General features: G+C 35.0%; 2 protein-coding genes across 11 annotated transcripts; both read right to left on the minus strand.

The window, feature by feature from the left end:
* Positions 1–6,498: 6,498 nt before the first annotated feature.
* On the minus strand, positions 6,499–9,616 carry LOC121992474 (alpha-humulene synthase-like). Its single transcript, XM_042546885.1, has 7 exons — positions 9,447–9,616; positions 9,017–9,260; positions 8,460–8,832; positions 8,043–8,261; positions 7,443–7,578; positions 7,105–7,353; positions 6,499–7,021 (listed from the first exon to the last, which is right to left on the minus strand). The coding sequence occupies exons 1-7, from the start codon at positions 9,573–9,575 to the stop codon at positions 6,725–6,727; spliced, it is 1,647 nt and encodes a 548-aa protein (XP_042402819.1). The 5' UTR covers positions 9,576–9,616; the 3' UTR covers positions 6,499–6,724.
* Positions 9,617–18,820: 9,204 nt separating this feature from the next.
* On the minus strand, positions 18,821–22,320 carry LOC121992475 (probable LRR receptor-like serine/threonine-protein kinase At1g05700). Of its 10 annotated transcripts, none has more exons than XM_042546894.1 (6): positions 22,011–22,320; positions 20,971–21,109; positions 20,805–20,876; positions 20,562–20,613; positions 20,384–20,464; positions 18,821–19,072 (listed from the first exon to the last, which is right to left on the minus strand). In XM_042546894.1, exons 1-5 carry the CDS (start codon positions 22,087–22,089, stop codon positions 20,462–20,464), a joined length of 345 nt encoding a protein of 114 aa, XP_042402828.1. In that variant the 5' UTR covers positions 22,090–22,320; the 3' UTR covers positions 18,821–19,072; positions 20,384–20,461. The 10 variants fall into 10 exon arrangements, 9 of the variants coding, with proteins under 9 accessions (XP_042402828.1, XP_042402824.1, XP_042402821.1 ...); XM_042546890.1 differs by adding an exon at positions 19,584–19,632 and having other exon boundaries at positions 20,384–20,613; XM_042546887.1 differs by adding an exon at positions 19,584–20,216 and having other exon boundaries at positions 20,384–20,613.
* Positions 22,321–23,661: the final 1,341 nt, after the last annotated feature.

Below are 23,661 nucleotides of genomic sequence, written 5' to 3' on the forward strand. Positions count from 1 at the left end.
TATTAACCAATTTGATTCACAACTTCATTCTTATAATTTTTGAATGCTTCTAAGGCTTTATCTTTTCCTTTCAATAGATACACATAATAGTATCTAGTACAATCATCAATAAAAGTAACAAAGTACTTTCGACCTTCTTTAGTTTGTATAAATTTAAATCAAATATGTCACTATAAATTAACTCAAGAGGGGTTGTGCTTCTTTCCATTAAATGGAAAAATAACTTTGTCATTTTAGCTTCAACACATATTTCACATTTATGTATTGGATCAACATTAAATGTTAGCACTAAATTTAAATTTACAATTCATCGTAAAGTATTATAATTTATATGTCCAAGTCTGACATGCCATAAATTAGAACACTTGACTAAATAAGAAGAATTTATAATTTTATTGTTATTGCAATCAAGATGTACAACCATTGCATTCATTTTGAATAGACCATTCTTCATGTACCCTCTACCTATGATTGACCATTTTTTGTCAATACATATTTATTGGACTCAAACGCTGCTTGAAACCAGCATTAACAAGAGTAGACCCTAACATTAGATTCTTTCAAATGTCAAGAACATGAAGCACATCAATTAGTGTCACTTTTTAACTGATGCCATCTTCAGTACCACTTTGCCAATACCAATAATGTTGAAAATTACATAATTGCCCGTGATTAACTCTCTCCTTCTAATAGGGGTATAAGTTGAAAATTAGATTTTGTCAGAGAAAATGTGTCGTGTAGCACAATATCAAGCTTCCAATGTCTTGGATTGTCCACCAAGTTAGCTTTAAATACAACGATAGTTAGGTATAATTCTGACATATCTATTGGTACTTAATTATCTTGGGTCATGTGCACTTGAGTGATTTTCTTTGGACGTCGATAGTTTTTGGCCTTGTGATTCAATTTTTCATATTTGTGGCATGTTTCTTGGAACTTCTTGGCCTTCCCTTGGCTCTACCCTTTACCGGGATACTTTCTCTTCTTGCCAATTAGATTTTCCTTAGCATCAATATAGGTATTTTTATTGATTCTAATTGCTTGTGATTATCTTCTTCAATTCCCAGTCTTTCAGATGTTCAAGTCCCATCTCCTTTCTCTTGTGCTTTAGATAATTATTGAATTCCCTCCATGAAGGTGAGAGTTTTTTTATTAGTGTGGCAACTTGAAATGACTCATTCATTATCATGCCCTCGGCATATAGATTATGTATGATCAACTTCAACTCTTGGACTTGAGTCATCAAGGTTTTGGAATCAATCATTTTGAAGTATAAGAATTTGATGACAATGAATTTCTTTAGTCCGACATCTTCTATTTTATATTTCCTTTTGAGAGATTCCTATAATTTCTTTTGCAGTTGTCATTGATATATACACGTTACATAACATGCTGTCCAATCTATTGAGGATATAGTTTTAACATAAGAAGTCAATATGTCCCCAAACATCATATGTCTCTCCTTGAGATATGGAAAGGGCATCTTCACATAAGAACCTCGCAAGGTTGAACATGGTTAGGTAAAACATCTTTTGTTTCCACCTATTGATATTGATACCTATATACTTCTCCAGTTTCTATCCATGCGTCGATGGAACACGAGCCATCGATGCTGATGAATCCATCAAGATTGCATTAAAAATTTATCTTAAATTGTGGATCTGGTGGTGGTGCAATCTAAGCATGAGTAGAATGATAGTATAATGCTGTTTTGGCAAAGTTGAGGCTAGAGTTGGAGTCTATCTCTTTAAGATAATTTGACCAGCACATAGTGTCCACAGAACACGATAATTATCTCCTAAGATACAATGACTTTTTCTTGTGAGAGTAGCACTGTAAATTGCAAGACCTCCGAACTGAAGAAACTTCTCAAACTCTCCAAATGTAAGTAAGAAATGCAATGCTTGCTTTGCTTTGAATTAGAATTAGAAAAATGAAATGGCAAAGTAGGGGCTTGTTTATACTTTGTGAAGGGTTAGAAGAACCTCATGGTTCAATCAAATCTCATCCATTGAGTTGAATTGGATGATGTAGATCGTATCCCTTCCCAAGGAACACAATGTCTCTTCATTTGGATGCCTTCCATTTTGGTACAATATGAACATGGGTAGAATGATGGTATAACACTTCTTTGATGAAGTCTGGGCTAGAGTTGGAGTCTATCTATTTAAGTCAATTTAACCCGCACATGGTGCTTATGAAACACAATAATTATCTCCCAAGATACAATGATTTTATCTTGCGATAGCAACACTAGAAATCGCAAGATCCCCGAATTGAAGAAGCTTCTCAAACTCTCCAAATGCAAGTATGGAATGCAATGCTTGCTTTGCTTTGAATTGGAATTAGAAAAATGAAATGACAAAGTGGGGGTTTATTTATACTTTGTGAAGGGTTAGAAGAACCTCATGGTTCAATCAAATCTCATCAATTAAGTTGAATTGGATGATAAAGATTGTATTCCTTCCCAAGGAAAACAATATCTCTTCATTTGGATGCCTTCCATTTTGGTGCAATCTGAACGCGGGCAGAATAATGGTATAACACTACTTTGGCAAAGTCGAGACTAGAGTTGGAATTTATATCTTTAAGACAATTTGACCTGCACATGATGCTCATAGAACATGAGAATCATCTTCCATAATACAATGACTTTATCTTGTGATAGTAACACTACAAATCACAAGACCTCCGAACGGAAGAAACTTCTCAAACTCTCCAAATGCAAGTATGAAATGCAATACTTTCTTTACTTTGAATTGGAATTAAAAATAATGAAATGACAAAGTGGGGGCTTATTTATACTTTATGAAGGGTTAGAAGAACCTCTTGGTTCAATCAAATCTCATCCGTTAAGTTGAATTGGATGATCCAAATCACATCCCTTCCCAAGGAACACAATGTCTCTTCATTAGATACGTTCCATTTTGAATTCAACAGTTGAGATTAAGTAATCCAAAGAGACACTTATGCCCTCTCATTTGGATGAACTCGATTTGTCCATTTTAATTTGACGATCCAAATTAAGGCATGCCACATATTAAGTGGACTTTAATTTCTCATTCACACCCTTATTGATTCAAAACCAATTTTCCAATAGGAACTATATGTATCAGTGATCAACAGTGATGTTGGCATGGATGTGAGTTTGGTGATAGTCTTTAGGAGTCTCACTATGATCCCGGTGAGGAAGAACTTTGATGAAGGACTTGAGTATCACTAAAGAAGCTCATTGGTGGGTAGATGAACCAATGATTAATATTCACTTTGTATACGGATGTTTGTATATGAGGTCGAGTGACATAGACAGTTATCTATTGGTGGGTGGATGAACCAATGATGAACTATTCACTTTGTATGCGGATGTTTGTATATGAGGCCGAGTGACATAGACAGTTATCTATTTCTTGAATTATTGATCGTAGATAGTTTTATTATAGGGAATTCCAATTAACTATATGTTAATCATAGATTGTTATCTATTTCTTAGAGTTTCAAAGGCATTTCGAGGACTTGTGACCAACTCGGTCATAGTTGTAGTATTTTCCTGAGAAATTCTTCTTGATGCCTCCTCTGGGTCTCACTTTAGCAACTCTATACCTTTTTGTCTTATGCATTCTTCATCTTGTATTTTTAGTTCAGGGGCTTCCATAGTTTTTTAGTCATTCTCTTTGTACTATATACAATGTATAGTGATTCAGCAAAGCAGTTGAGAATGTAGTTTTGGCATAGAAATACTAAATGATTTCTTGCTTTTATCGTACTAATAGTTTAGACATCAATAGCATAATCAACAGATTTGGGAGATTCCTTTGTTAAAAATCTGGTCAATTCAGTGTGATTAAGTAGAAGAGAATTTTTTGCTATCACTACTTGGAGGTCAAGTCCGTGGACTTCTCTAACATCTCCAATGATTGACTAAAACAGTGTCGAGGCCCTTTTAAGGGTTGAGCATTTGCTTCTCAACACTTTCAATGACCATCTCAAAATCCTGAAACATATTTGTCTCCGCTAATAGTTCTTCAAAGCTATGTTATCACGTTTGAGTTTCGGAGGATGGACCTGAACGCAATCACGTTAGAGTTGCGGGAGAACGAAAAAACGAAGAGGATGAAGTTTCTTCTAACTACTTCTCTACATCTATTCTTTTCTATCCGAGATCACAACCTCCTTATATAAGAGAGCTCCGATCCTTAGTAACATTAAATGACCAAATAAAAGTAGGTTGATGTGCTTGGACAAATTTTACCTCTAATCGATCTTACATTTGACACACGTAGGTCGTGCTCGCATATGGTTCACCTAAGTTCAGTGCAATTCAGACCTTGAATTTGCATTCTTTTATGGGCATCCAAATGAGAGAGAGTCTTTCCTTATACAGGTTCACAACTCCAATTGTTATGATTCATTGTGAACCAACCTTCAAACCACTCAACTCTCAATGTGTACATAATTAATTTCCTCCACAACCTAGGAATGATGGCTACGGAGCGATGAGCCATTCACATTTGTAGATTTATTCTGGTGGTTGGTGGAACACTTTCGTGGGGCCGAGCTAGTCACCTCCATTATTAGCCGGTTCGAAGAGTTAGATATGTAGATTATTAAAAGAAAATCCCAATGTGAAACTAATATATCATTCACAATGTAGTCTCTTTCTATTTTTTTCCCCCTTCATATTTCAATAGTCCTTTGCGTCTCATTTTTGTAAGCATGGTCCAAACTTTGAAATAGTCTCTCTAAGTTGGCTACAAATGATATGATAGATCTGGCCCATTTGCATAGTCAAGCATGAGATGTTAAAGACACTTAACGTACATATTAGTGATGTTGATTTACCTCTTTTCACATAACGTGAGGGTGGACTATGAGAGGCAACTAGAGTGAGCGTAATCACCGTTTACTATAAGAAAAGAAGAAAAGAGATGAGTGATCCAATCATCCCAAAGGAAGCGTTGTGACTATAAGCAATTCTGTACAATTGCTCTGCTGCTTTTGCATGAATAGAGATGTTATCAAGTTTAGTATAACAGGTATTGTTAAATAGATGCTATTTAAAATTAAAGTTTTTTTTAACAAGCTAATTCAATATAGGTTCTCATTATTCACCTCCGTCATATCCGACCTCAGGCCATCACGAGGGAGGTAAATCATGGCAGCCGAGAGGACAAGTGGTGGTAGGGTGAGTTACACAGGGTCCAGAGATTTACGCTCCAATAACTTTACGGTTCGACCCCACGATCTCATATGATAAGTATACCATCATTTACCATCTCGGATGACCCGTGGGATCGTTAAATAAATTCTTCAACTTGCATAATAATTGTTCCAACAACTTTATTTTGTCCACCTCTAGTAATTAATTGCTAAGCAAATGTAGCCATTGAACAACCAACAACTATCTGACCAATATAATAATGATCCTCAAGTGGATTACTCATACTTTCGATCAATTAAACAAGCCTCTAGTTTTGAACAGAAATTATATTCATGAAACCTTTGTGTTGATCAATCTGACTCCATAATTGATTGAACCCTCCAATCAACTCAACTTCTAATCAATTGAATATGCTTAGTGAACCCTCATTGACATGGCTTACACGCTTATAAACCTACACAAAGTCTCAAAAATCAAATTGAGCTGCCAACTACAATTTGGGACATATTTTCCCATGTTTTAGTTGTGTCGAGAATGACACATGGTGGTGCCTAGCATGACACACATGATAATAAGTACAGGCCAAACAAATCAACCCACTTCCAAATGATTAAACGTTTATAATTTGACTAAAATACCTTTTAAAACTTTTAAAATAATAGCTAATTTAAACGTATTTTGGTCAAATTAATCATATAATTAATCAAACATTTTAAAAAATATAAAATTCATAAAATTTTAAATTTTTTTATAAAGGTATTAAATCTTAAATTATATCTACATTTAATTTATTAATTAATGGACTATGAGCACAAATTGGCTTGTGCTCATGCTGAATAGGACAAAGCCCTTCTCAAGAATTGTAGATTAATCAGTGTCTAATTATGCAAGATCAATTTTGAAAATTAACCTTGAGTATTTGAATTATGAATTAAGATAGAAAGATTTTATGAATGATGAATGACTTTGAAAGTCATGATGATAGGGCCCAAATATCTTTAAAAATTGATGTATCTTAAGTTGTGTGAATTTTAAAAATTAGCCTAGAGCATGATGATTGAGCTCTTTATTGATTTCTAAGGGTATTAAGAAGGGCATTTTAGAAATCCAAATATCTTATTGTCATTCAATAAAATTAGATTTAATTCCTATCATTGTTTTAAAGTTGTTTGGTCACAAATAAGTTATCTATCTTTATTTTTACTCTCGATTCTTCCATTTCCAAACAAAAATATACAAATTATATCTTCTTAACCATATATAAATACTATATAAATTTAAGTCTCTCTAAACAATTCTTGAATTTTCGATTGACAATAAAATAAAATGATTATAGACTATGATAATCAAGCACATAATTATTTTATTTACTATAATTTTATGTGCATGTTCCAATATAGCATACACCTTACACTTAGGGCATTCTAGTACTTCAATAACATATTACAAATCATCCAAAGTTGAGTGTCACTTTATTCAAAAGATGATCAAATGGCCTCAAATTGTGACAGATCATGGTGGCCTCTGATTGCATTCACTAGTTAGGATTTGTAGGTTGTGACACTCTTAAATAAGAACAGATTCAACCAACAACATATAGATATTATCTTTCATTGTAGTGTTGGAATTGGTGTATATGTCGGTGTACTTGTATACTTCTTCTAATACTCTTGAAAAATTTACTATTTTTTCAATTATAAGTCGAGGTACTTGTGTTGGATTGAGGCATTCTTTGTTATGGTCTTTCCATGCATCCTCCACCATCTCCATAAGATTCTTATAAGCCTCTTTTTCATCTGTGGCAAACTCTTTCATATAACATTCTATTGTTGAAGCTGCATGCTGATCTCTTTGTCGCTCACGCTGCAAAATTTCAAAAGAAATTTTAAGAAAAAGAAAATATCTTTGACCATCTACCAAATAAATTAATTGTCTGAAACAATCACCTTATGTGAAGTTAAATCATTCATGAGTCTACCAATCATAGAGCTGGCTTTAAGGATTTTGGGGAAGCTGGCAACCCACTCAAATACCTCCTTCGATGCCACTTGATCCATGCCTACATAAGAGGCACAGATGAGCACAGGATATACAGTGGAGACTATTGAATTACTTAGATGTTCCTCTAGTGTGGGCACATATTTTTCAATGCCCCATTTGGCTTCTATGAAGTAAGACCTTGATAAAGCTTTTATCTACATAAAAGGAAATGATAAACTTAATTAGTTTATAGTTGACAAGTTAATAAGAGACATTAATCATTTTACAATGTACTTAAATATACCTCATCTTGAAGAAATGGTATGCGGTATGTCTCATCACTTTCTAGTTCATTTTCGAATTCCTTGAAAGTCCTTAGTAACTTGAGATAGAAATCCTTTAAGTATTCTGGTACTTCATCAATGGCTTGAGGTTCCCACCTGAAATGAGTAAACTTAAAATGACTAACTATATGGTCATGATATCTTAAAGCTTTATAAAGAATACCAAAATTAGTTTGAAATAAATTAGAAATAATAACTATGTATTTGATGTTATATTGTTACAATTTGTTGTTCATATCTGATCTTTAGAAAATGATCAAAATATTAGTTGACTTATAGGTAATTTTAAGTTGTTTTGACAAGTTAGAAGTTGTGTTCATATCTCCTTTAATTGAGAAATAAAGTAGGTGCTAATGTGTTGTTTTTTCCCATTTTATTATGTTTTAATTATTCTTTTATAATTAGATCAGTAATTTATCATTTTACAACTTTTTTTTTTTATTGATTTTGAGTTGAATTTATTTTAGGTATGATGTTTTATCAGCTATGTAGATTACTCAACTAATTGCATTATTATTAAGCAAACAAAAATGTAGCAAAATAATGGATACAATAAATACCTCTGAATTGCCTCAGTTAATAGTTGGCTCTCTTGTAATGTGCTATAATTATCATATATGTCATCCATAAGTGACATCAATGAAACAACCTTGGTACAAATTAATCTTGCACGAGAATATTGAGGCTCAAAGTGCACAATAAGTATCCAATAATAACACTCCACAATTCGATCACGAGCAAAGTTTAGTGATTTAGCAAGTGCTAGATCATTCCACCATCTTCAAATATGTAAAAAAAAATAAGGCAATTAGTTTAAACTAAAATAAATATTGATTTAGACAAATAAATCATGTGAATTACTATAATATGTGAGTTTGAAATCATTTATTTAACTTCTTTGTCACTCACACTTAATTCATGTAAAAATATTTATGTACTCTAATATTTCTTCATAAAAGAAACTTCAATGTACTTACATTGATATTTTCTTTAGTTCCCCTTGATGAAGAGATTGTAGTAGATTAAAATCCAACTTTGCAAACTCTAATATTGCATCATTTCGCCTTTCCTCCTCTTGATAAATAGGGATATATTTTCTTGCCAAGAGCCGCTTATTTCTTTGGCATAGTGGTGTTTCAAGGAAAAGAGACACCAATATCACTAAAGGTTGTTTAAGTTTATCCAACAATAATGTAAGTCTATTCTTTGTAAATAATATGGCCTCATCAAGTATATACTCCTCGTGTATCCTAAGGTAAGCTGCATTGTATAAGCTTAATAATCCCTTCACATCTTCATTCAAGGTTGACATGAAGTTTCCTTCTTCATTCTTGAACTTGTTAAAAACATCTACAATAGTGGGAAAATACTAATAATTATCTCACAACAAATCAAATAGTACATTGTAATATAGACCAAACTATTTGATTAGTTTTTTTTCATGACCTTGTATTAGGATAACATATATATATATATATATTATCTGGCAGAATATATAGTGTAATAATTTTTGTTTATTTATATTGTTAACTACCTGGAGGCACATAGAAACCATGTTGCCTAAGTAATCGAAACCAGAGAGAAGTTTCATAAAGTTCATAGTTCTTAGCATCATGCTTAGAAATTAAACTTAGCGCCGCATCTATTTCTTTCTCAAAGTGATAATCCAATCCGAGCAACTGAATTGCATCGATCAAATTCATAATTTGCAATATGTCACTGGTTTCTCGAAACAAGTTCTTTATTTGCTCCTTTAGCTCTTCCGCTCTAATCAACACCTACATCATCAAACATGAAATTCAACAACTATATATATTACCTTTAAATAATTAAAACAAATAATTCAATGCTTTTCAATTTCCTTTTAAGATGATTATATATTTTATGAATAGGTGTTTATTAATGAAAAAAATTGAGTGAGAAATAATGAATAAATTAAATGTGGAGAGAAGTTAACAACATACCTCTGTGAGAGGAGGAGAAGTAGTGTGGTGGATGAAATAATCGCCCCAAATACTGGGATGATACTTTGATGTTTTACGAATTACTATATCTTCATTGCTACTAACCGGGGTGGTTGATTGCTTCTCCATCTTAATTAGAAACTTAGGAAGAACTGATCAAGAGGTTTGTGGCTGATGCATAGCTTTCTCTTGCTATTTATAAGCATACTTAATGCACGTGGAAAATTTTTTAAAGCTGGTGCAAGAGCTATTTAATTAATTAATTGCTTTATAAGTTAAATTCTTTGACGATTTATACATATAAAAAATATAATATTTCATAGATGGATTGGACACAGCAAATGACATAGTAAACTGGCCGGATTGAATTAATGATGCATTTATAATGAAAACGATTGTTTGTACGACACATGCTAAACGACAAACATCATTAATAAATTTGACACAAATTGTCAAATGGACAATTTTTTTTTTCTTTTACGTCAAATGGATGCCCTATTAAAACAAAACTATCCAAAATACCCTTCTAAATTCTACCTTTTTAAATAGGATTTTAGATTTTAGGATGTGAATCACAGAAGACCAACTTCATGTTATCACCCAAGAGACAACTTCATGTTATCACCCAAGAGAGCTAGAGGGGAGAGTAACTCCGATCACTTCGATGAAGTTGTACGATAGAAATCTCAAAGCAAGACAAGTAAAACAGGAACACATACTAATAAGTTTGGTTTTATTTGGTTCATCGCCTCTCAAGACCTAGTCCTAATGACTATCATCACTATTCTTTTTAGAGCCGTCAATTTGGGTTGGGTCCGTCGGGTTGGCCCGCCCCGTCAAACAATTTAAACGGGTTAGGTTGAAATTTTATCAACCCAAGCCCGCCACAGGCCAACCCGCCTAGGCCCGCGACCCGCGCGGGTCGGCCCGCGATGGGCTTGGGTTGGCTCGCGGGTTGAGAAACACATGTAAGCTAAGTTTTTTGTCAATTTATTATCTTTCTTTATTATAATTTTGAAATAAAAATAATACTTGTTATCCCACATAACTACTCGTTTTATTCATTTATATGTAAAATACATGTTTATTGATACATTTAGTTGATGAAACATTTCTGAAGTAAAATATTGAAAATATAAATTATTTTTTTAATTTTTTTTTTTAAAAAATTGATAGGCCCGCAGGTTGGCCCGCCAAACCCGCAACCCGCCTTAAATTGGGTTGAGTTGGAAATTTCCCAACCCGCCAAGTTTACGGGTCGGCCCGCCCCGCCCCGCCAAATGGTTGGCCCGCCACGGGCCGACCCGCCCCGCTATGGGTTGACCCGTTTGACAGCTCTAATCCTTTTCCTTTTTGGATACCTTTAGTGGCGAAGAAGCCTCTTAGAACTTATTGCTGTAACAAATATAATCAAATACAAAGATACAAATGAAATCGAAAGAAATTGAAACAAACACGTTTACACAAGTAATCTTTGATCTGGATGCTTCTTATTTCTTTGAATTCCCTCTTGTTGGTTTGAAAATGCAACAATACTTCATCGTCAAACCCCCAAGAACCAACTACTTTAAATCATCTCGAAACCCTCTTTTAAAAGTTGTTGCACCGGCTGATTTCTACCTAGCAATCAACTATAATCTCCCACCAATCGACTGTAAGTAATTAGGGCGCTAAATACTCTTAAGCGCAGCGGAAAACTTCTACTTCCTCCAGAAGATTCATGTGAAGGGAAAGACATGTTACAATCTATACTAAGTTGATATCATAATAGTATACCTTTGATGCGTGCACAACAACTCCAGACAGCTTGGATCTCAGCATTATCACACGTTCGTACCTCTATGGTATCCACACGAATAAATGTTCGTTTGTCTCACAAACTTGCAAAGTGGAGAAGGCAATCACCTAAGGTTGTGCTAGCAACCTTGATAGGAGGTCTCAGACTAGAGGAGAAGAGAAGAGGAATGAGAATGAAGTACACCAAAATGAGAGAAAAAAATACTTAAGTATTTTCATCCAATGAAAATACTTAATGAGCATTAATTCAATTAATGAGCATTAATCAATATTTACACTCTATTAAGGACCACATTTGAACCTCTTCATTTTGAATTCAATTTCAAAAATTGAATGATTCATTGAATTTTGAAAGTCAATAAATTAATCTCCATTAATCCTCTTAGTGAATGAATTCACTTGAGTCTAACTCAAGTGTAATCCACTTGAGTCTAACTCAAGTCCAATTCAATCGAGTCTTACTCAATTGATCTCATGCAATTTCAAATATAATGAATCACTATTTCATTAATTTGTATTGACTCCTTGAGTCTAGTTTGAATTAGACTCAATCCAATAATAAGATCCAATTGAGTCTAACTCAATAAGTTCAATTCGGATTAGATTTAATCCAATGATTCATCATATGAACCCATCTCCAAATCTAATTGTTCTTTGTGTGTGACCCAATAGGTTCTCATAACATTAGCAATGTATCCAAATCAACATTTAGATACATAAGCAATGAGTGACATCTAGCAAGGCATCATTGCTACCCAAGTGACGAGAAAGTCAAGATCCGACCTAACCTGCCTGTGGCTATTATATTGTATGACTTGGTCCCTCTATCCTTGATATCTAGATTGATCAATGAGGCATAGACCGTGTCATCCTCTTATCAACCGTTTGTGTTTCTTGATCTCTAAGCAGACACACTCAATCAAATAAGCTCAATATCTCATATTGACTCATTTGCGCATGGTCATACTTTCTTGTGTCCTACTAATCAAGGGGCCCACAGATATCGCTTTCGTCATATGGAAGGGATAGATCCCATCTACATTACTCACATCCCTCTGCATAATTCATTGCATACCTAATAATCGACTTTATTGTCCACCTTGTTACATGTGACGTTTACCGATACCAAAGTACACAACTCCTTATGTAGGGAACTGTAGTGACTTCAGGTCTAAGAACTATTCATACTAATAGTCACATAAGAATATTTATGACACTCATATAACAATCCATGAAACGTTCTTATGATGGGTCATTTAGTATATATTCTCTAATATATACTCATGTGTCAATCTGATATCTCATACCCTTGACTTGTGAGATCAAGTCATCCGTTGACCTACATGCTAGTCTCAATGCATTTATATTGTCCTTATATATTAATGCTTGACTAGGAATAGTTAAGAGTAGTGTTCCATGTATATTTACAATATCTCACTATCAATTCAATCAATTGATATGTTGTAGATAAGAACCTACTACCCAAGGACATTATTATATTTATTCAATCGGCACTGAACTGAAATAAATATAATAACCAACTTTACATTTTATTAATAATGAAATATGATACAAAATGAGCTCTTTACAATCATCTCATAATTGGTACTATGGCTAATACTGACAATCTCCCACTAGCACTAGTGCCAATCACTGAAATATCTAATACCCAGTGACCTAGTATGACTATCATGTTTCCTCTATGCCAAAGTCTTGGTTAAGGGATCAGCAATATTAGCATCAGTCGGTACTCTGCATATCCTCACATCTCATCTATTGACGATCTCTCGAATGAGATGGAACCGCTGTAGTATCTAATACCCAACACCAACATTTAAACAAAATACATACCCTAACTGCGATTTGTAATCATCCTTATCTATTTGGAAGCTAGCATCGGTGTAACCCTTTACAACAAGCTATTCATCGCCTCCAAAAATCAAGAAATAATCTTGAATTCTTCTCAAATACTTAAGAATATTCTTGACTGCTGTCCAGTGACCTTCACTTGGATCTGACTGGTATCTGCTCGTTATGCTCAATGCATATGAGACATCTGGGCAATTAAGTACAAAGCATGGCATACAAATAGACCCTCGAGCAGATGCATAAGGAATCTGATCCATGCAATCCCTTTCTTCCTTAGAAGAGGGACATTGAGTCTTCGAAAGGCTCACACCATGTGACATTGGCAAGAGTCCCTTCTTGGAATTTTGCATGGCAAAACGTTTAAACACCTTGTCAATATATGTACTCAAACTTAGACCAAGCAATCGCTTAGATCTATCTCTATAGAGCTTGATGCCTAAAATATAGGCTGCTTCATCTAAGTCCTTCATTGAAAAATAATTCCCAAGCCAAGTCTTTACTGATTGAAGAGTAGGGATATCATTTCCAATGAGAAGTATGTCATCTACATACAATATGAGAAATATGACTGTGCTCCCACTAACCTTCTTGTAGACACAAGGTTCATCTTCATTTTTAATTAAACAAAACGTTTTGATCGCATCATCGAATCGAAGATTCCAGCTTCTAGATGCTTGTTTTAATCCATAAATAGATCTTTGTAGCTTATAAACCTTTCTAGCATTCTTTGGATCTACAAAACCCTCAGGTTGTGTCATGTACACATCCTTAAGTAGATTTCCGTTAAGAAATGCAATTTTAACATCCATCTGCCAGATCTCATAATCATAGTAAGCTGCAATAGCAAGTAAAATCCGAATAGACTTGAGCATCACAACTGGTGAAAAAGTTTCTGTTGGTGCGGGAAGCATCCGACGATCAAACCTAAGTTTTTATAATGACAAAGGGTTCAAAGTTAAGGTTATGTGTGATCTAATGGGTTTGAATGAGCTTGCAGAAAAGTCCTAAGTGTTCTTAGGCAAAAGTTCTAGCTGCGGTTAGGCAGGTGGAAAACCCTAGGGGGAGGTAATCCTAGGTCCTAGGGGGTGGTAACCCTAGGCGGAAAGTCTTGGCGGGTCGAGGGCTTCGGGCAAAAGTCCTAGAGTCGAGGACTCTGGGTGGAAAGTCCTGGTGTCCCGAACCAGGTGAAAGACTAGGCGGGTCGTGAAGCGGACGTCCAGCGGAAAGTCCTAGAGCCTCGGGCGCTGAGCAAAAGTCCAATTGCTCTGCAGGATCAACTACCAATAGGTAAACTCTCTTGAGTGGAGTAGGTGAGGATGCATTCCCCGGTGAGGGAACAGTAGACATCAATTCGACCTAGGGTTTCCGGTCGAAAATCTGAAGTAAGAATCGGACAGTCCAGTGACTGTCAAATTCTTATGTTTAGTTTATTTTGTTGTGCTAAACTCTATCTTGCAGGATGCATTTTGTATTTTGGACTAACCCATCTTGCAGGAGGTGAAAAAGAAGCAAAAGGCTCGGATGAATAGTCCTGAGGCACCCTCTATGGAGCTTGGAGGCCCCTCAGGTCACTGGTTGAATACCTCTGCATAGCAGGGCAGAGGGCGCCCTCATGGAACTTGAGGGAGCCCTGGATGTAGGTGGAGGGCGCGCTCATGTAGTTGGAGGCCCCCTCAGGAGGATAAGTCGTGAAGAAGTAAGGCTTACCGACGCTGCATTTTTGGCAGGATTGAGGGCGCCCTCCATGGTGTTGGAGGCACCCTCCACAGGCTATAAAAGGTAGTCTCGAGCAGCAGTAAGGAACAATAACGAAAACACGATCCATCTTCCGTGCACTGCTCAAAAAACCACCCGATAAAGCTGTAGCAAGACACCGACAACCTGAAGCCTCGAATTTTCTATTCTTAAAGTTGTTGGTATATTTTTTTACTGTACTTAATTGTTGTACTCTAAAATTGTACTCTTGCGAACTTATAGTGATTGCCTAAAGTAAATGCTAAACGAGCGTGAGCCTTGGAGTAAAAGTCGCCCTAGGCTCCGAACCAAGTAAACAATCCTTGGTGTTTGCGTTTGTATTGTTCACTTTTCCGCTACGTCTACTCGAAAGTCTTCCGAAATGAAAGTGAAAGCCACGACGCTATTCACCCCCCCTCCAGCGCTTTCGATCCAACAGTTTCATCATAGTCTATACCATAAATTTGTTTTAAATCTTTACCTACCAATCTACCTTTGTATGTATGCATATGCCCATCCATGTCAGTCTTCACTTTGAAGACCCACTTACACCCAATGGGTTTGATCCCTTCAGGTGGATCAATCAAAGTCTATACTTGATTGGTGTACATGGATTCTATTTCGGATCTCATGGCCTCTAGCCATTTCTCAGAATCTGAGCCTTGTACATCTTTCTGATAAGATGTAGGCTCATCAAGACCAACAAGCACTACATCACCATGGTCAGACAAGAGAAATGAATATCTCTGAGGTTGACACGGGTCCTATCAGATCTGCGTAGAGTGTGTGCTACTTGAACAGGTTGTTGCTTCACAACTTCTTACGGCGTAACAAAATCTTGATCCACAACATCTTGTGGTACCTGTTCAATGTCCATCAAGGTGTCAGTGATAATTTGTGAATATTGAATTTCTTCAAGATCGACTTTACTCCCACTAGTTTTTCTATAAACAAATTCTCTTTCTAGAAAGACACCAGTTCTGGCAACAAACACCTTACCTTGTGTGGGATTATAAAAGTAGTATCCCTTTGTTTCCTTTGGATATCTTATAAAATAACACTTGTCTGATTTGGGTCCTAGTTTATCTGAGACTTGTCGTCGAACATAAGTCTCACAACCCCAAATCTTATGAAAGACAACTTGGGACTCTTCCCAATCCATATCGTATATGGTGTCTTTATGACAGCCTTAGATGGAATGCAGTTGTGTGAAAGTGGTCATCTCTTGAGCATGCCCCCAGAAGGAAGTAGGATGATCTGTATGACTCATCATCGATTGTACCATATCTAATAATGTATGATTTCTCTTTTCTGATATACCATTCCATTATGGTGTTCCAGGTAGAGTGAGTTGAGATATGATCCTACACTCAACAAGATGGTCATGAAACTCTTGGCTAAGGTATTCCCCACCTCGATATGATCAAAACATCTTAATACTCTTACCAAGTTGGTTATGTACTTCATTCTTGAATTATTTGAACTTTTTAAAGGATTATGACTTGTGTCCCATCAAATACACATAGTCGTATCTACTGAAATCATCAGTGAAAGTAATGAAGTAACGATAGCCTCCTCTAGTTGCTATTCTTAAAGGGTCACATACATCAATATGTATGAGTCCTAACATATCATTAGCCCTTTTGCTGTGCCCACTAAATGAAGTCTTTGTCATCTTGCCTTGAAGATAAGATTCGCATGCCTTATATGATTTAAAATCAAATGATTCCAAAAGTCTATCCTTATGGAGTTGGGATATGCGACTCTCATTTATGTGACTCAAACGACAATGCCAGAGATATGTTTGGTTCAAATCGTTAGACTTGAACCGTTTGGTATTGATGTTATAGCTTGGGTTTTTAAAGTCTAGAACATAGAGGTCATTCATAAGAGGTGCACTACAATAGAACATATCATTGAAATAAATGAAACAACATTTATCCTTTATTACAAATGAAAAATCTTTCTTGTCTAAATAAGAAATAGAGATAATGTTTTTTGTCAAAGCGAGCACATAACAACACTCTTCTAGTTCTAAAACAAGCTCAGTGGGCAAATATAAGGAATATGTTCTTACAACGATAGCAGCAACTCTTGCACCATTGCCTACTCGTAGGTCCACTTCGCCCTTTATCAATGTTCTACTATTTCTCAGCCCCTGCACATTAGTACAAATGTGAGATGCACATCCGGTATCTAATATCCATGAAGAAGAAATAGATAGATTGACATCTATAACATATATACCTGAGGCAGAAGTTTCACTTCTCTTCCGTTTTAGATCCTCTAGGTACACTTTGTAGTTTTTCTTCCAATGTCCGATCTCACCACAGTGAAAACATGTTCCTTCCTTAGCAATCCCACCTTTGGGTTTCAGTGCATGAGTCTTGCCCTTGCCTTTAGCTTGGGTCTTATCCTTACCTTTAGGCTTCCACTTGCCTTTGCCTTTAGACACCATCAAAATGGTACTAGGCTTTGCCTTCTTAAGGTTGAGTTCAACAATTCTCAACATGCTTAACATCTCAGACAGCGGCTTGTCAATTTCATTCATATTGTAGTTCATGACGAATTAACTATAGCTATCAAGCAATGACTGCAAGATAAGATTTGTAGATTTGTGGCCAATTCTTGGCCTAATGGAAATCCCAATCGCTGTAGGTTTTCTACATACCCAATCATTTTGAGTACATTTAGCCCTACGGGACTTCCTTCTTGCATTCTGCATTAAAACAGTGCTTTAGAGATCTCAAATCTCTCATGCCTTGCTTGTCCTTGATATAGTTATCTAAGATGTTCAACCATATCATAAACATCTATGTTCTCATGTTGTTTCTGAAGCTCAGAGTTCATGGTGGTGAGCATAATACATGACACATCTAATGCATTATCTTGATTCTTCTTGTAAGCATCCCTATCAACTCTAGTGGCAGTAACAGGGGGTGCTTCAGGAATAGGCTGCTCTAGGACATACAATTTTCGTTCTTGCTTGAGAACTATTCTCAAGTTTCTGTACTAGTCTAGGAACTTAGCTCCATCGAGCTTGTCCTCTTATCAAGGATAGATCACACAGAGAGAGAGAGTGTGGTTGACGTATTTAACGATATGGTAATCTACAACATAATGCAGAAATAAGTATCATATATCAATCATTTAATTAAGTCTTTAATTAAATGATTCTCCCACTGAATTGTAAAGCTTGGTAGGAGCAAGTCATGATTGTGGTTTTACCCACGCTACTAGCTCCAAATCCAATCGCAATGACATTCATGTGGGACAAGATCCATATTATACCTCATCTTGAGTTAGCTTTGGTTAATCACCCAAGACTCATATAATGTCGGTAGGCATCATATACCAATTGCATTAAATGCAACTCTTCACTACAAGAAAAAAGTTAATAGACAACGCTTTTAAAGCGTTATCTTTGTGCCTGAAAAAGCGTTGTTAAAGGCACTGTTGTTAAAAGTCTGCTCAACGACAACGCTTTTAAAGCGTTGTCGTTTGTAGCGAAGACAACGCTTTTGCAACGCTTTAAAAGCGTTGTCGATTTATGCAAAGACAACGTTTTACAACACTTTTAAAGCGTTGTTTTTGGTAGAAAAGACAACGTTTTTACAACGCTTTAAAAGCGTAGTCATGTTTTCCAAAGACAACACTATTACAACGCTTTAAAAGCGTTGTTGTTTTTTTACAATAACAGCACTTTTGGCAACGCTTTAAAAGCGTTGTCGTTTTAAAGAGAAAAAAAATAAAAATAAATTATTTAAAAATCATTATTTTTATATTTACGAAACTGTTATTTTTCTTTTACCATGTCTAGATTCGAATTTTACATATAATCAACTCAGCTAATGATTTCAAACTCATACCAAAATAATAGAAATCTGACGTTGAAGTAATTAATTATATGAGAAGCTAGTAAATATCAAAATTAACACTAATTCTATTTCAAAGTAGATAGTGATATTCACATATAAAACAAAAGAGCACAAAAAATCTGTTTTGAACAGCTAAAATCTGTTTAGCCAACAATTTGTTTAATTACTTCTACTGAATACTGAAGAAGTAACTACTGAATACTGAAGAAGTAGCCAACAATCTGTTTACTCAAAACAGTACAGTAATTACTACCACAATACTGAAGAAGTAGCTTGTCTTTCTCAATCTATTACAGGAATAAGCATGTCTAGGATCTTTGTGAGCTTTGAACAAATTGAACAGTTGACCTGAAATATAAACAAAAAATTACAGTCAATAGTTTGAACCAAAAAATTACTTCTACTAGTTATTTTCTATAAATGGACCAAAACTCATTACTCAGAAATGAAATGCTTGCAGAAAGAAAGAAAGAAAGCTTGCAGAAATAATGCAACGTTTCTTCAAACTACATAAAGAAAGCTTGCAGAAATTAAACGCTTTCTTCTCTGCAAACGCTTTCTTGCAAAAAGCACTGTTGTTGCAGAAATGCAACGTTTTTCAAACTGCAGAAATAAAGCTTGCAGAAAGAAAGCTTGGCTTGTAGAAAGGCAATGTTTCTTCAAACTACATTCTAAAATGCATGCAGTTTCTAATATGCATTTTAAAATGCATGCAGTTTCTAAACTGCATTCTTCAAACTGTGTAGTTTCCAATATGCAGAGAAAGCTTGCAATTTCTCCATTCTAAAATGCATACAGTATTTGCAGAAAGAAAGCTAAAATGAAACATTTAGAATATGAGCAATTTCTCATCAATTACTGAATCCAAACGCTCCTTAGTGTACTGATCTCGACTGTCCTGTATCCACCTACAAAACCAAATACATAATTCCCAAAATGATGATACTACTGTCAACATGATTCAAACAAGATTTGAAGATAATTAACATGTCCAGATTCGAAGATAGTTCCTAAAATGATAGATACATTGATTAACACAAACGTTAACCCAACATTATCTAGATTTGAAGATAATTGACATGTGAAACCAATCCATCTTCAGTTGAAACATCCACCTATCCATCTTCAGTTGGATACCTCCATTCAATACCAACCTTCCAATTCTAACAAAAAATAATTATAGCAATAAGATATAACCAATTTGGCATAATCAAACATGCAATATCATAGAGAAAAGTATCACCTAACAATTAAGAACTACTGAACACTGTACCATTGGTTATGTGATAACCAGTTCTGTGAATCAACTAGTGCTAATCAGAAGTTAAAAATCAACTCTTGCTAAACAGAAATCAGAAATGCATCAATTATAGTAATCAGAAATGCATCACAATTTACTAATTACTACAAATAGAGGGTTACATGTGGGTGAGGCAATTCCTGGCGAAGGACAAGCTTCGCAAGCTACTTGAGCCAGTTGATCTTGGTGAGCCTAGGCACGCAGATCAACCAGTACAAAGTGAGATGGGCAATCCAATCAATTAAGCCTAATATTTCTCGACTCCATGCCTAGATCTCTTCTAATGATAAAGCGAGATCTTTCATATTATGAATCATTAAAGAAAATTGGAAAGACCTAAACTTAAATGTAACACAAACCTTAAGGTAAGCAATCCATTTTGTGCCATTTCAAGGAGGTTTGAAGGAATTGATCCATTTAACCGGTTGCCTGTCAAATCACTGCAAACAATCATGAAATGTTAAGACATTTTCTACCTTTTCCATATAGTGAAAGAGGTTTTAAGAATTATGCTTATAGTAGTTTGAGAGAACTTAAGTTTGCTAGATCATCAGGTATTGGCCTTGTTAAATTGTTATAAGACAAGTCCCTGAAAAAAAAATTATTAAAGAACAATTGTTAGATAATAATTCCTCCTAAAATGTTTCATGGTTTCACAACAAATGCTTGCATGGCCTGACATTGGCCTCAGCTATCCAAGACTGTTAACGATTGTTTGCCATATTCAATGAATACGGAAAGGAAAAGGGAAAACAAATAGCAAGCAATGAGTAGGCTTACAAGTTTTGAAGTGCACTAAGACTAGCAAAAGATTTGGTTATTTCCCCCATCAGCCCACTTGATGACAGACTCCTACAGAACAATACTGACTAATAAGAATATTACAGAATTTCCAAACGATTGTCCCAGTATTTCATGATTAATAGTTTGAGTTAAATGAACTCACAAAGCAGTGACTCTTGGAGAATTTGACAAGCTATAATCACAAGTTAGTCCATCCCAAACAAAAACAATAGGGGAGCATGGATCTCCCATCCAATTCCTCTGGATCCGATACTGCTCCTTGATTGCTGTCATGGCATCAACTGTAAAAAAAAATAATAATAATAATCAGCAATATAAGCTAATGACATTGCTCAGAAGAAATTTTAGGAATAGCACACCCCAAAGCAAATACTAAACAAATAATCAGCACTAAAATTCCCAACAATACCATATCAGTAGAGTCCATTGAAATAAAGATCAATCTGCTTAATATCATATGTACCTTCCAATCCCAACACCTGTTTCCATCTATGGTTTTCGAGCTAATGTTTTTTCTCTTTATGCTGATTTGTTTTGGTTCTTTTCCAATACCAATTATCATAATTAATTTTTTTTTCTGATAGAAATATCAAATTTAGGAAAATTTGAACAACTTAAAATAAAGGTTTGAGCTTTTCGTGAGCATCTAAAGCTACATTCTTCACGCTAATGTGCACTGTTGTGAAGGTGAGAATTTGAGTTGGAACTTCGTTTTCCATGCCCACTCTGCCTTAGCCCTTTCAGGAGCATTCCATCAAGCAATTGATGGGCATGATATTCCTCCCTGTTACACTGCAACAGAGAGAAAGGGGGGGAAAGGCGCAAAGGAACAAAAGTGGATACATACCATCTCCAGTATCCGAGGGCACGGAGGTGTTGCTCATGGTCGTGTAGAGCTCGAAGGCATTGAGGATCAGCAGGAGAGTGGAGTTGCTGAGAGCCTCGAGGGAGATGACACAAGGTTAAGATTAAAGTTGAAGTGTCCATATTATAGCAGTTATAAACTATAACTGTTACAATAAGCTACATTGAAGTCTGGTTGATCCCAACGTTCCTTTTTCTAGGGGGAAAAAACATATCTCGATCCCCCTTCCCCATCTTGTTCATTTCACCATCGACAAAGATCTCTAGAACATGAAACCAAGTGGAAAACTCTAAGGTTTCAGCAGATCAGAGACGTACCTATGGAGAAGACTCTAGGGAAGGTGGAGATCTTGAGGTAGGAGGCGGCCCTCGAAGCCCAGAACAACCTAGATGCCATTGTTATGATCTTGAGGTAGGACGGTGCACACTGCTAGAAGGCCCAACTGCAATGCCAACGCCGTGCCCATCGTTGAAGATGGGTCCAAGGTGGTCGTCGCCTCGATGATCGCATCCCACCTGCTTGTCGAATCTTGGAGGAGGGAGGACGGAGATCGGCCAAGGGAGAATGCTGGCGGAGGAGGGAGGAGAAGGGAGAAGAGAAGAGCCGGTTGGAGGCAATAAAAAGGAAAGGATAGGAGGAGGTGATGAAGAGAGAGGGATTTGGAAAGACATATAGGGTGTGTTTGGTTCAAGTCATTATGTATAATCTTGTTTATGTGATTACCAAGTAATCATATAATCAAGGTTATAGAGAATAAAACATAACTAAATATTGTTTGGTTCAACTTAGGTAATGTAACAAAAACTTGTTTGTTTGAAGGTTTTAATGAATACCCTAGTTTAATATTTTACCGTATTACCCTCAATTATAAAACCAACTATACATAATATTATTATTATTATTATTATTTATTTATTTTTTAATGTTTTTTTACTTTTCTTTTTCCTGTATAATTTTTATATTTTTATGTGTTTTTTTATTTTTTAATGTTTTTATATTTTTATATTATTTATATTTATATTTTTTTTATTTTTTTACATTTTTTAAATTTTAATTTTTATTTATTTATTTTATTTTTATTTTTTTTAAATTTTTAATTTTTAAAATTTTTAAATTTTTATAAAATTTTTTTATTTTTAAATTTTTTAAAAATTTTTAACATTTTTAAAATTTTTATTTTTTTATTTTTTATTTTTAAAATTTTTATTTTTTAATTTTTAAAAAATATTTATTTTAAAAAAAATAAATTTTTCAAAACATTTTTTTATTTTTTTACATTTTTTAATATTTTTTTACATTTTTTTCTCTTTTTTTCATGTTTTTCTTATCAGAGGGTATTTTTCGTAAAAAAAAATTTTTAACCCTGGAATCAACAAAAACCTTAGTTTTCTAAGGTTTTCCGATTCCGGGCTGCATGACCATTTTGCTGACGTGTCGGGCATGGAACATTACTTGGGAATCATCGAATACCTAAACCAAACAAGGTTTTTGTTGATAACCTTAGATGGATAACCAAGGTTATCAAGAATAATCCCGAACCAAACGCACCCAGGGTTTAGGATGGTTTAGGCATAAAAATAAGAGGGAAAAGAAAAATGCGGTGGGAAAAATTAAGACGGAAGAGAAAAACGACAAAAGAAAAAATACGACAACATAATAGACAATACATAATAAACAACGTTTTTTAATAAGTGTTGTCTTTGATCTCAAAAAAAATACTAATAGACAACGCTTATTAATAAGCGTTGTCTTTGATAAGAAAAAAAAAATTTAGACAACGCTTTTAGTGAAAAGTGTTGTAGAAAAAAAAAAGACAACGTTTTTTGTAAAAAGCATTGTCTTTTAAGTGTTGTCTATTAGCTTTTTTCTTGTAGTGCTTGTATTGCTAGATAAACAATAATATTTGCCCATTTGCCCATCTTATGAAATTCATATTATAGCTCATCTTGAGTTAGCTTTGGCTAATCA

This window comes from Zingiber officinale, chromosome 6B (genome assembly GCF_018446385.1).
Source record: "Zingiber officinale cultivar Zhangliang chromosome 6B, Zo_v1.1, whole genome shotgun sequence".
NCBI classification, from domain to species: Eukaryota; Viridiplantae; Streptophyta; class Magnoliopsida; order Zingiberales; family Zingiberaceae; genus Zingiber; species Zingiber officinale.

What these genes read in the sequence shown, in the direction of transcription:
- LOC121992474 (XM_042546885.1), bottom strand. Translation starts at nt 9,575, where the DNA reads ATGGAGAAGCAATCAACCACCCCGGTTAGTAGCAATGAAGATATAGTA. An exon ending in CTTCTCCTCCTCTCACAGAG is followed by an intron (nt 9,261 to 9,446) that starts GTATGTTGTTAA and finishes TTGATGATGTAG; the next exon opens with GTGTTGATTAGAGCGGAAGA. An exon ending in ATGATTTAACTTCACATAAG is followed by an intron (nt 7,022 to 7,104) that starts GTGATTGTTTCA and finishes GAAATTTTGCAG; the next exon opens with CGTGAGCGACAAAGAGATCA.
- LOC121992475 (XM_042546889.1), bottom strand. Translation starts at nt 22,089, where the DNA reads ATGGCATCTAGGTTGTTCTGGGCTTCGAGGGCCGCCTCCTACCTCAAG. An exon ending in CCCTAGAGTCTTCTCCATAG is followed by an intron (nt 21,110 to 22,010) that starts GTACGTCTCTGA and finishes TTTTTTTTACAG; the next exon opens with TTGATGCCATGACAGCAATC. An exon ending in CTTAGTGCACTTCAAAACTT is followed by an intron (nt 20,614 to 20,804) that starts GTAAGCCTACTC and finishes TTTTTTTTTCAG; the next exon opens with GGACTTGTCTTATAACAATT.